The sequence below is a fragment of the Eretmochelys imbricata genome, chromosome 12, assembly GCF_965152235.1.
Source record: "Eretmochelys imbricata isolate rEreImb1 chromosome 12, rEreImb1.hap1, whole genome shotgun sequence".
NCBI lineage: Eukaryota > Metazoa > Chordata > Testudines > Cheloniidae > Eretmochelys > Eretmochelys imbricata.
In genome coordinates this window covers 6,351,156-6,365,162 of record NC_135583.1, presented here as the reverse complement: position 1 = coordinate 6,365,162, position 14,007 = coordinate 6,351,156, and the positions used below count along the sequence as shown (strand labels likewise).

The window sequence follows — 14,007 nt, the reverse complement described above, 5'->3', positions numbered from 1 at the left end:
GGTTAGTGTCTAATGGAAGTAAAATGTATCTAGAAATCATTGGGAAAATTTGGGACTGGGAGTGTGTTGGAGTCATCTTGCTGGTTGTAACCAAGGCTGGTGTAAGCCAGAGTGGGGCTGTGTGGCTATAGACAGGCTGCTGAGGTCAGAGCTGCTGAACCAGGCTGTCTAGCACACAGACAGTCAGGATGTGACCTGCATGCTGGTAGGCTGGTTGTGAGCGGCCCAGGCTGGGAGCTACAGCAGCAAAGCATTGTGGGGCACCCAATGTTATAGGGTAGGTGGTGACACAACCCCTCAGTGGTCTGGTTTTGCACTGTAGAACATGACATCTCTCCTTGCAGAAAAATGTTCATTTTCCTTAGACTCAGTAACTTGGTTTCTTTTTGAAGAGTTGGAGTCAGATTAAGGCCATGTCGACATTACAAACTTTGGTCGATGCAAGGTAGATCAGCATAAAGCAGCCAGAGTTAGTATATCACTTGTGCACATGCATACTTGACTCCTTGTGTTGGCGCTGCGTGTACTCACCAGGAGTGCTTGTGTTGATGCACAGTGCGGTATACCATGTGTGGGTATCCCAGTATGCAACCTACCTCCGTCCAGTACACTGTCTTTTGGGAAGTTTTGTCAATGCATGGGGGAGGGGGGGAGCAGAAATGAGTTGCACAGGGTTGACTAGTAGAAAGGGGTAATTTCCCAGTGTGCATCTGTCTCCATCCCATAATACCATTTATATCCCATAATTTTCATACCTTTTTAAAAAAATTCCATGAACCAACATGGCTGTCCTTGCTGTCCACCATGGAGCCTGCCCAGCTCTGCACTATTGTCATGAATGTTGAAGTAGAGGACATATAATCTTGCTGATCCGCAAGAAGAACTGAATGACAATTTCTTGGAGGGTAGATTGCTGTGTGACAAAGCAAGAACCAATTCAAGGTTGTTGATGGCATTCACGGAGCAGCTGCAGATGGTGGAGCGCTGCTTCTGGGCCTGAAAAATGGCAGCATTGATAGGTGGGATCACATCATAATGCAGGCTTGGGATGATGAGCAGTAGCTGCAGAAATTTTGGCTTACACAAAGCCACGTTCCTAGATCTGAGTGCTGAGCTCGTCCCTGCCCTCCAGCACAGGGTCACCAGAATGAGAGCTGCACTCAGTGGAGAAGTGAGTGGTGATCATACTGTGGAAACTTGCAATATTGGATTGCTACCAGTCAGTGGGAAATCATTTTGGAGTTGGAAAATCCATTGCCGTGGGTGTTGTCATGCAAGTGTACAGAGCCATTAATTGCCTCCTGATACACAGGAATGTGAATCTCAGCAATGTGCAGGACATAGTGGATGGATTTGCAGCAATGAGGGTCCTGAACTGCGGTGGGGCAATAGATTGCACGCATATCCCCATTTTGGCACTAGACCACATTGCCACAAAATACTTCAACAGAAAGGGCTCCTTTTCTATGGTTTGCAAATGTTGGTGGATCACCAAGGATGCTTCACTGATATCAGTGTGGACTGGTCAGGGAAGGTGCATGATGCTTGCATGTTTAAGAACACAGTACTGTTCAGAAAACTGCAAGCAGGGACAGTTTTTCCCAACCTTCACATTACCACTGGCAATGATAAAATGCCAGTAGTGTTCCTGGACGACCCAGCCTACCCCTTGCTCCTCTGGCTTCTGAAGCCATGCACCGGCCATCCTGATCACACCAAGGAAAGGTTCAACTACTGGCTCAGCAGGGGCAGAATGAAGTTGAATGGCTTTTAGTCGATTGAAGGGACGTTTGCATTGTTTCCTCACAAGACTGGATCTCAGTGAAAGAAACATCCCAGTGGTTATCGCTGCCTGCTGTGTCCTGCATAGTATCTGTGAAGCAAAGGGAGAAAAGTTGCTGCAGCAGTGGAGGGTGGACGTGGAGTGTCTGCTGTGTTTGAACAGCTAGACACCCAGTGGACCCGGTTGTATGCAGGCAGGTTGGGCCTCGTGGTCAGCATGGGAGTTGGGCCTAGTGATCGGAGTCCCAATGCCAGAGCCAAGGGTTGAGAGACAGTCGGAGTCAGGAGTCAAAGCAGAGGGTCAGAACTGGATTATCAGGTATCAGGAAAGGCAGGAGGAGGGGTGGTTCTGATGCAGGAGCAAGGCTGGAACAAGACTGAGTACAGGGCAGGATGTGGGTTGGAGCATGGAGGAGCAAAGCAGGAGCAGGGCTTGGAGAGGCGAGCTCAGGAAGGCAGAGTCTGTGGATGTGTGCTTTGAGCAGCCAGTAAGCTGCTGCTGCTAGGTTTAATAACCAGTCTGCTGGCTTCCTCAGCCAATCAAGCAGGGTGGACCGGCAAGCAATCTAGCTGGCTCATTAGGGCATCAGAAGTACTGAGCAGGTGCAACTGAGGGCCTTACTTCTGACAGCTATACTGCTCAGGGAGATTTTGTAAGTGCACTTTAACAGTGAGTCACAGTAATGCATTGTGGTGTAGTGTTCTCTCCCTGGCCTGTTACAAATTGTGTGGTGCTTGGTATACATCTATGACTATAACAGTGTCAGTGCACCTGTTAATTTGGTGGTGCTTGCTGTACATTTATGATTATTACACTGTGTTTCTTACTGAGCCAATGAGTTGTCACACTGTGCAGTACCAAGTAAGTAGGTGCATTCAGAACTGCTAAGCACTCCACAGCATATGTTGTGAACTAATAAAGATGAATTATTTTCCAAATAATAGAATGTTATTCAGTACGAAAACCAATGCAAAGAAAAATCCATCCAGTTTAAAATCAGATGCATTAAAAACTTTATATATTACTGGAACAGAACTTAACAAGGGGAAAGAACATTCTGTCCATAATAGCTACACATACAGCTACTGAGGCTTTCACAAATCACTGTATGTGAAGCTGTGGTTGTCCTTAATGTCTCCTGCAGTGAGTGGTACGTGTAGATCTGCAGCCCCTGATGCCATGTGATATGTTGGGAGGGGGGAAGGAAAGGGAGGTGCTGTAATAGAGTTCCGATAGATTGCAAAGGGAGGTGAGCCAGTGATTGATGAACCTGTAGGTGCACAAGAGTCTGCAGCATCTGTGTTTGCTGGTGGAGGTATCCCATTATGTTCTGGTGCATCTTCCTCTCTGGCTCCTGGGTCTTTCTTTTGTCTGCTCTTTCTTTCTTCATACAGTCTGCTGCAGTATTCATCCTCCAGGATCTCTGTTCATAGTCTGATGCAGCACTGGCTTGCAGGGTCTCACTGAACATTTCATCCTGAGTCCTTTTCTTTCTCCTCTTTATCTGGTTCAGGCATTCCACAGGTGTGGAGGGGGAACGCCTCAAGGCCGCAACATACAGAGCTATCCTTGTCAATAGAGTCACTACGGAAAGCGAAAGTTAATATTCAGAACTCCCTTCCCTTGCTCCCCTAAAGTTTTAAACAAGACATACTTACTGACACTTCTGCTCCAGAGTGCTTCAGTGCGGTGCTACTCATAGCACTAGCCATGGTAATGATGGCCCTCCAGGTATGAGGGAAATGAGCAGGGAATTGCTTGGTTGGATTAAACTATGAGTATAGGGCAATGGTACTGAATACTTGCACTGTTTTCCACAGGTGGTGGTGATTTTTGCTGCTATCTCATGCCTGAGGGTAACAAAGGCACAGAGAGCACAGCTGCTGTTGGCATCCCAAAGCTTCCTGGGCCTGTAGGTCTCTAGCCTGTGTACTGCAATGGTGCCTGCCGAAGTTATTGACGACTGGTGTCATAAATATAAAGGGAGGGGTAACCACCTTTCTGTATACAGAACTATAAAATCCCTCTTGGCCAGAGGCAAAACCCTTTCACCTGTAAAGGATTAAGAAGCTAAGATAACCTCGCTGGCACCTGACCAAAATGACCGATGAGGAGAAAAGTTACTTTCAAAGCTGGGGGCGGGGGGTGGACAAAGGGTCTGTCTGTCTGTCTGTGTGATGCTTTTGCCAGGAACAGATCAGGAATGCTCTTCAGAACTTCTGTTAAGTTAGTAAGTAATCTAGCTAGAAATGCGTTAGATTTCCTTTTGTTAAATGGCTGGTAAAATAGGTTGTGCTGAATGGAATGTATATTCCTGTTTTTGTGTCTTTTTGTAACTTAAGGTTTTGCCTAGAGGGATTCTCTATGTTTTTAATCTGATTACCCTGTAAGGTATTTCCCATCCTGATTTTACAGAGGTGATTCTTTTACTTTTTCTTTAATTAAAATTCTTCTTTTAAGAACCTGATTGCTTTTTCATTGCCCTTAAGATCCAAGGATTTGGGTCTGTGTTCACCTATGCAAATTGGTGAGGATTTTTATCAAGCCTTTCCCAGGAAAGGGGGTGTAGGGCTTGGGGGGATATTTTGTGGGGAACACGTCTCCAAGTGTGCTCTTTCCCTGTTCTTTGTTTAACACGCTTGGTGGTGGCAGCATAGGGTTCAAGGCAAAGTTTGTACCTTAAGGAAGTTTTTAACCTAAGCTGGTAAGAATCAGCTTAGGGGGTCTTTCATGCAGGTACCCACATCTGTACCCTAGAGTTCAGAGTGGGGAAGGAACCTTGACAACTGGCCTGGGAAAGTGTCCTACCGTTGAGGAAGAAATAAGGCTGCCATCCCTAGAAACTGTCAGGAGAGGATTGCAGAGAACCTCCATGGAAGTTTCATTGAGATCTCTCTGGAGGATTCAAGGGACATCCCTATGTACATAAACAAACTACTCTGCATGTTCCTCCTTGCCTAACTCAACAGGGGAATGAAAAGCGTATAACAACTCCACCTTTCTTTGTTGTATCACTACCTCTTCTAGTACGAGTAAATTAATGAAAGCTCGATTATCATGTCCTGTTAAATTGGGGGCACCATCAATACATCATTATAATGGAAAAAACAATTAAACACTTACCTGGGGTTCCTTCCCTTGCATCGGGCTCACCCATGCTTGACTGCAGTGGAGTCTCAAACAGGTCCTGGCTCACAGCATAGCTGGACTCCCCCAGCCGCATGTCCCCCATCCTCCTCCTCTTCCACCTCCTCATTCTTGCTGTTCATGCCAGGAGCTTGTGGCATGGACATCTCAGAAGTATCCCCAGAGGTGTGTGCGGTAGTGGTGGGATCTCTGCCAAGTATGGCATGCAGCTCTTTGTAAAAGGGGCAGGTCTGTGGATTGGCACTGAATTGGCTGGCCTCACAGGCTTCACAGGCCTTCGGGTATGCTTGCCGAAGTTCCTGCAGTTTCACACAGCACTGCTGCGGATCCCTGACATATCCCTGCATCTGCATCCCCCGTGCAATCTGCTCATAGATATCCTTGTTTCTGTGGCTGGTCAGTAGCTCTGCCTGCACAGTCTCTTCTCCCCACAGTTCCAGGAGATCCAATATCTCCTGTCTGCTCCAAGCTGGAGTGTGTCTGGAGCATGTAGTTGTCATGGTCAGCTGGGCAGTTGCATACAACAATGGAGAACTGCTAGGTGTGCTCGCCAAGCTGGGAATCAGGAAAAAGGCATTTGAAAAATATGCAGGTCTTTAAAGGGGTTAGGGGGCATTCCAGTCTCCATGACCCCTGTGCAGTGGAGTTCACAGTTGTGATCAGAACGGTCAGTCGGGCATTGTGGGACACCTGCTGGAGGACTGTTAGGGTCAACATGGGTAATGCAGTGTTTACACTCACACTGCATCAGCATCAGTACATCAACCATGGCTCAGTGCCTCTTGGGGAGGTGGTATTACTGTGTGCTGTAACAGGGCATTTGCATCGGTGGGAGACAGATTTTAGTGAAGACACAGGCACAGCTAGGTCAGTGCAAGGCAGCTTACGTCGACCTAACTTTGTACTGGTTTCAGAGTAACAGCCGTGTTAGTCTGTATTCGCAAAAAGAACTCCTTTTCTTTTAACTTTGTATTGCAGACCAGGCCTAACTTTCCTGTGATAGCTTTGGAAACCGATAACAGGCTGTTTGATTGAAGACGAAGGCAGATTTCACTTCGTTGCAGGAGGTATTATTATTCGGTGTCGACTATACCATGGAATTGTGGCAATCACCATGGTTTGGGGCAAAGGAAGCAGTAATGACTAAGAGAAAAAAATTAAATCTTTGAACAAGTTTGATTATTTGGTTTGAGTGAATGGTGAGGGAGGAAAACGGATTCTTGTTTTCTCTGAACTGGTTGGCCTGTCTTCCATACAAGCTAGGAATCTGATTAGCGTTTGATTCATATTCAGCTCATTCACAAGTAGGGCAGGGAAATAAATCAGAATGAAGGGAGAGGTGTTTGGTAACATAATTATTTTATATTCAGAAGTGTGATGTTTTAAAACTTATTAAAATAATATTAGTAAAAACTAATAACGAAAAATTATAAAGTCTAACAAAGCAATCTTTGATTGGTGTGAAGAAGTTCTCATCCTCACAGAACTCTCTAGGTTTGAGAGCTCCAGCTACAAAGAGAATGGACCCAAGATCAGGGCTCCATTACGGTAACATTTTCCAATACACTGATAACGTTTGCAGATTACACAAAAATTGGGGGAGTGGAAAATAATGAAGAGGACAGGTCACTGATTCAAAGCAATGTGAATTGCTTGGTAAGCTGGTGCAAGTGAACAATGTGCATTTTAATACAGCTAAATGTAAATTTATACATCTGGAGACATACAATGTTGGCTATATTTACAGAGTGGGGGACTTGATCCTGGGAAGCAGTGACTCTGAAAGAGATTTGGAGATGGTGGTGGATAATGAGCTACCAGTGCTGTGACCAAAAGATTTAATGCAATTTTTGGATACATAAAGGGGAATCTTGAGTAGGAGTAGAGAGATTATTTTACCTTTGGGTTTGGCAATGGTGTGACCACTGCTGGAATACTGTGTCCAGTTCTGGTGTCCACAATTCAAGAAGGGTGGTGGTAACTTGTAGAGGGTTCAGAGAAGAGCCATGAGAATGATTAAAGGATTAGAAAACATGCCTTATTATAGTGATAGACCCAAGGAGCTCAATCTATTTAGCTCAACAAAGAGAAGGGTAAGGGATAACTTGATTACAATCTATTGGTATCTACATGGGGAACAAATATTTATAATATGCTCTTCAGTCTAGTAGAGAAAGGTATAACACGATCCAATGGCTAGAAGCTGTAGTTAAACAAATTCAGACTGGAAATAAGGTGTAAATTGTAGTTAACCATTGGAACAATCCACTGAGGATTGTGGTTGATTCTCCATTACTGACAATTCTTAAATCAAGATTAGTTATTTTTCTAAAGGGTCTGCTCTACAAATGTTTTGGGGAGAAGTTCAATGGCCTGTGTTATTCAGGAGTTCAGACTAAATAATCACAATAGTTCCCTTCTGGCCTTGGAATCTCTGGACATACCTTCTGAGAATGCCAAGTGTAATGGAAAGGGATTTTCCTTAGGATTACCTTTTTGTTGTTTTTTCCTGCTCTCTGTAGATGAACATCTGCAACAAACCTCCTAATAAGACAGCTCCAGAAAAGGTGGGTGAAACAACGGCTGAGGTCCAATCTCAGCACGCCCGAAAGAATGGCTGGAGCTGGCCTCTACATCCCTTCCAGGTTATTGCCTGGCTGTTATATCTCTTCTTTGCTCTGATTGGTTTCGGAATCCTTGTGCCTCTCTTGCCTCACCACTGGGTGCCTGCTGGATACATTGTATCCTTTCAACTGACAATTAATGTTATATCACAAACACACCTTCAACTATAATGGAGCAATGGTGGTATTTTTAAGTTTATCTAGGTACTGTAGATAGCCCTGGAGATTGAAATCATCTGTATGTCATCTCCTGCCTTGAGATGATAACTACCAGCTTGCTCTCCTCTAGTCTATATAAAACTCTTCTTTTGAGATTCTTTCTCTTCCACTACTTTAATTACGTTATTACCATTCTGCTCTATCCTTCCTATCTCTATACTTTTTACATTGAAGCTAGTAGTCCTTACCTCCAAGGCTCTTCCCATCTCCGCCATTGCCTATATCTCTCTCATTTCGTCTTGCACTCCCTATATTCCTGTGCTTCCTTTTGTCTCTTCTCCTAATCTTGTCTTCTTGACTTCACTCATGCTGCCTCCTGTGCGTGGAATAGCTTCTGTTTCCTTCTGCAAATCCCTCTTTAAAATTCATTTATTTCATGAAGACTTCCTGTGCTGATCTTTCTTCCAGGGATATCTGCACATTTCTCTTGTTATGAGCTGCTATCCCATGTTTGTATTGATATTTGTTTGCATTGGATTGCAAGCTCATCAGAGACAGACCTCACCTCTTTTGTATTTTGAATAGTGCCACATAAATTTGTGGGATTCTACAAAATCAGAGAGTCTCAAACTCTGGCATGAGGAACATTTATTGGTGAGCTGCAGAAAGATGGCTAGTTATATGGTGTTGGCTTTTCTTGTTTCCAATTGTTAAATCATGTTAAAAAATAGCTACAAATGCATTAGTTTCCTCATATTATTTTTCCATACAGGTAATTGCTATAGTTGCCCAAAGGATGTTATATGATTATTAATGGGAGGGGAGTTAGTATATTCAAATGTGAATGTTGGGGGAACAGAAAGACAAGGTGGATGAGGTAATATCTTTTATTTGATCACCATCTGTTGGTGAGAGAGACAAGCTTTTGAGCCATACAGGGCTCTTGTTCAGCTGTTCAAGAGCTCTGTGTGGTTCGAAAGCTTGTCTCTCAAGCCAAGAGAAGTTGGTCCAATAAAAGACATTACCTCACCCTTGTCTCTCTAATATCCTGGGACTGACACAGCTACATCTACACTTCATATGGTGTTGGAGGAACGGTCTGTTAGGAGACAATCTCTTTAAATTTGGCCCACACCATGGAAAAAGTTTGGGAATCCCTGCTATAAATATTTATCCATGGAACAGATGCAGTAGAAGTAAGTGAGTGACAGGGCAGGTTCTGCTGAATTAGTAACCTTTCCTGTTTTCCATAATGAGAGTGTTAAGGAAGAGTTATTTGAATATTTTCTGTATTATGATGGAGCAGACACAAGACCATATTTAAGGTTGCACCAGATAGATCAATATCTTTAGGTAAACGTGTCCTTGCATTCAAGTTCCATCACCTGCCCCATCTCTGTTATCCTGAAATATTTATTAACTCTGACTGGTTAAGCCAAAACCAAAATGTAGAAGTTTATGTGGTGTCCGTATCATCAACTTATCCAGTCACTATTCAAAGATCTTTTGTGTTCAGACATCCTACAATCAAAAAATTTCTATAAGAACTAATTTCTACCTTCTCTTCTATTTGTGAATCACCTCCTTGTTGAGACTTGAATCTAGGTCTTGCCAATTCTCTGTTTGAACATTTGGGTAAATGTTCTGTATATCATTTGTCCCTGAGAACAGCTTTCCTAGTAACAATAAAATCAGCCAATGGATCAGTGAGATCCAAGTTATAATACCTGAACTTGCTTATAAAGTGTTCTGTAAAGAAGATAGTCTTATGCCCACATCTTTAGTTTGTGCTTAAGTTGTATCTGTTTTTCACCTGAACTTGTATTTTTCCATAAACAGCATACTTTACCAGTGGAGCCTAGACTACATAGTCCTAATGTACAAATGGCCTTCTGTAGGACTAAAATCCTGTTCACGTCTTTGTATGTGATAGAAAACCTAGAAGATGATTCCAGGACTATCTTTGCTCAGAGATTCTCTACACAGATCAAATTTTGCATACAAATGCATGTGTTAAAGTTACCTGAGCATTTTGGAACACATTCCACCCACAAGGTTCAAAGCAGATTCCACAGTACATCTGAGAAATGTCTATGCTACAGAGACACATAAGGTTGCTACCTTGAGGTCTTTTCTTGCAAGTTCTTTGGGTCAGGGATTGTCTTTTTGTTTTTTGTTTGTACTGCTCCCAGCACAATGGGCTCTGTTGTGTTAATTTAGATGGAATATATGGGCCCAAAGAGTCAAAGATGTTAACATAACCCAGTCACAGTCTGTGATGGTTCTCGGAGTACCCAGGACTATGAGTCACCTTGTTACCCCCTTGCCTTCAGCATGTGGGAGTCTTGCTTGTGCTTAACTTGGTGTCAGCTCCCTGACACCACCAGCCTATTAGCTCCTCTAGCTTTTTTCCAGCATGGAATAGACAGCGATCTGCACACAATTCTTCACCCTGCAAACTTGGGTGCCTTACAGTGCTTTGCTGTTGTAGCTCCCATCTGGGCTGTTCACAAATCACCCTTCCAGCTTTCAAGTAACACCCTGAGTGCCTGTGTGTAACTGCAGCCTGACAGCACAGTCCAGCTGTACTTTGGCTTCCATCAGCCTTTGTTACCACATGCAGGGTGACCCCAACACACTCCCAGTTCTGGATTTTCCACAAAAACATGTGTTTAGCACTGTCCAGCTCTCTCGGACAGTCTAGGGATCAAGATACAACAGCTTCCCATCTCAAATGGAGTTTCCCACACAGTTCACAATACTAGATTAGTTTTGATTAAAGAATAAAACAAGTTAATTTAACTACAAAGATTTTAGGTTTTAAGTGAGTTCAAGTATTAGGGCATTAAAGTCAGAAATGATTACTAGAAAAAGAAAGATAAAAAGCTTCCTAATACTAAACTTAACAAAGCAGACTTGGTTTCAGGTGGTGTTCTCACCACAGATTTTCAGTACATTGCTGACAAAACTCTCAGGCCAGGATCTGCTTCCAAGGTCCAGTGGCTGTTTCTTTTGTCTTCATCGGTGAAAAGAGAGAGATGGACAGGGAAACATAACTTGGGGTGTTTTTGCCCCACACTTTTATAGCTTAGTCCTCCTTTGAAATGCATTTTCCTAAGACTGACCTCTAGATTAAGTTCTACCCAGCGGAGAGCAAGGAGACATGGAGTCTGGTGTGGAAGAGGTGTTACGCTGTTTCTTTTCACCTATGTAAGCTAAAATGCAAATCTGTTTGTCTCTTGTCTCCCCCTCTTCCATGCCAAAGAATGGCCACTTGATAGGTGATGGTCCATTAGCTTTGATGACACCTGGCTGGGTGCGTCAACTTGTCCTTTATCTTTGAGAAACAGGTTTACTCACTTCCCAGACTTGCCTGGTAAACACACTTCAGTCATGGTTTCAGTTTATGTTAATAACTTTACATATAATGTTGCTACATACATTTTTCACCATGATAATATTGACCAGCAAGTTATTAGTTTTCAATTGATACCTTGCAAGTCATATTTTCAACAAAGATTATTACAGTAGTGTGTTGGGTGTGAATACAGGGGTGCATTCCATCGTACTACCCAAGCACTGTGCTCTGGGCTATGCCAGCCCTTACTTTGCCTTACAGGTTAACAATAGGTGCACCCCAGTCCCTGAGACCCTTTGAAGTGTTCCCCCTGTAATGTTCAGCCCCTTATTGACTGAACATTCACCGAAGTACCAGGTCTGCTCTCCCCAAAGGGACAGTGTATGAACCAGCTTATATGATTCAACTCAGGATCAGCACATTGCTTAATATCACAGCACTGAGGTATATTTATAGTGAAAACAGCAAGTTTATTATCAAAGATTCAAGATTCAAGTGAGAGTAACTAAGGAAATTGGAAACAAATGGTTATATATAAAACAAAATCATAACACGCTTTCTAGAGACTAAACTTAACTAACAAGTAACTCTCTTGTCTAAAGAAACTTACCTCATTCAAATCCTTTTCTGCAGCATCTTCAACCAAGATTGGCTGAGATCCTGTTTTTGCAAATGTAAACACACTGCCCGTTTACTTCTTGCAGGATAATGAGATTTGTTCTTTCCTTCTTCTTATATCCCCAAAGTTCATTGTCTGTACTCAGACACAGTATAAACCCCAGCGGCGTCTCTTTCCTGTGTGCTCTTCCCTGTTGACTTCTCATCTCTTTGATAACTTCGTATGTAAATAGTTATCCATTGTGTTAACTTACAATGCTTTTAACAGCATCCCGTATTTCCTTCCTCTTTAGCTAGAGAAAGTTTTTAGAAGGAATCCCTCCCTTGTTTTACTTTCGTTTGGGGAGAAAAGAGAAGAAGTTTGCTGAGATGGGCTGGGGCTGTTGTTATTGCTGTTGATAGAATAGGAAGGGACCGACCCCAGGAGGTCATCTAGTCCAACCCCCTGGTCAAAGCAGGACCAATCCCCAATTTTTGCCTTAAATCCCTAAATGGCCCCCTCAAGGATTGAACTCACAACCCTGGGTTTAGCAGGCCAATGCTCAAACCACTGAGCTATCAGAATACCTTTCCCAGGCCCGAAGAAGAACTCTGTGTGGCTTGAAAGCTTGTCTCTCTCATCAACAGAAGTTGGTCAAATAAAAGATACTACCTCATCCACCTTGTCTCTCTAATATCCTGGGACCAACGTGGCTACAACTATACTGCATAAAATAATTTGCAGACATTCTGCATCTGATGAAGAAGAGCAGTATTTACTTAATCAGCACTCACAATAACTCCCTCCCCATAATAAGACCCATCTCCTTTGAGAATTGATATAGCCAGTACTCTAGTGGAGATCTGGAGACAATAGCTGCAGAATGGAAAGTTACTTTCTAGGAACTGTGGCTCTTCAAGTAGATAATCTGTATAGATCCCAACTTCCCCAATCTTTTGTAGTAATTCTGAATAAGCAAAAGGAACTGGCGGCATCAGAGTCACAGTTCTTTTATTTAATTTCATTCTGAAAGTTTGGATCTGTGAGGGAGCATACATGTGACCCTAATTGGTCATTCCTATTCTGAGGGTTTTGGTATAGATGTCGAAGGAATGCATGGACTCAGAAGTGTGGACATGGATGGACAATCCTGTAACATTGCACCCCATATTCTTCATAGTGATATTATTATATGATTATAGCATAATTATGGTGTATTTTATGCAAGATAAGTCATGTGAAGTGTCATTGGAAAAGTTATGATTTGCTGAATATGATTGACCTATTCGTATGCATGTGTCATTTTTGTATGTGAAGTTATAAATACTGACTATGTAGCTGTACTTCAAATGTAGTTACACCTGGGTAATGCCCACTAGACAAGATGCTTTCAGACTAAATTGTGGGTGGGGAGGGGCCTGTTCAGGACAATGGGCCATTAGGAAAAACAATAGGCCTTGGGAGAATCTTATCCCCCACCTAGTGAGCCTTCCGGAGAATACTTCAGACAGCCTCTAAATAATGGCTGCCATCACTCTATAAGGACATGTGACCAGGCCACATGATTCTGGACTCCATCTTGGTATGTCAGTATTTTTCCACAAACTGGTTTGGGAACCAAGCTTTGAAACCAAGGGTTCCCGCCATATGCTAAAGCTATATAAGGCAGGGAGTGACATCATCTGGGGTTCTTCACTTCCCACCCAAGAAGACTACTGTAAACCTGAGGAACAAACACTGAACTGGGGCAAGTGGTGGATCCAGGCTAAAGGAATTTCTAGCCTGTGTATGAAAGACCTGGGGCTTCCAAGGTGTAAAGCAAGTGCAGCTTGCCCCTTAAGAATCTGCAGCCTGCTTGTATAATTTCTCAGAGTGAGAATCTGCTAATTCATATCTAATCTATTTAGTATATTTAGCTTAGGTTGTGTTTTTTTGTTTATTTGCTAGGTAATCTGCTTTTATCTGTTTGCTATCACTTATAATCACTTAAAATCTATCTTTTGTAGTTAATAAACTTGTTTTTGTTTTAATCTAAATCAGTGAGCTTTGACTGGAGTGCTTGGGGAAAATCTCTGCTTGGTTACCACAAGTGTGCATTGTTCTCTTCACATTTAGGGAGAGGCGGACCGGGTATTAAACACATATACTGGGCAGATTTGACCAGGGTAGGATGGTACTGCTCTGGGGTCCTAGGCTGGGAAACTGGTGGTTAGAGAGCCTGCATGTAACTGCAGCTGGGCATGTCCCTTCCTGTGTGGATGCTGGTGAAAGGGCAGGCTAGAGGGCTTTGCAGCTTGTCACAACAACACAGTGTGAGAGGGAGCAAAGGCTGGTGGGT

General features: G+C 43.2%; 1 protein-coding gene across 7 annotated transcripts in view; it reads left to right on the top strand.

The window, feature by feature from the left end:
• Nucleotides 1–14,007, top strand: part of ZDHHC1 (zDHHC palmitoyltransferase 1) — a 63,537-nt gene that overhangs the window by 17,407 nt on the left and 32,123 nt on the right. For 6 of the 7 annotated variants that reach the window (XM_077831368.1, XM_077831367.1, XM_077831364.1 and 3 more), the window contains exon 2: nucleotides 7,453–7,671. In XM_077831368.1, the coding sequence (XP_077687494.1) occupies nucleotides 7,453–7,671 (219 nt within the window). Of the gene's footprint in view, nucleotides 1–5,943; nucleotides 5,998–7,452; nucleotides 7,672–14,007 lie in introns of those variants that run through there. The other variant, XM_077831363.1, reaches the window with a different exon arrangement.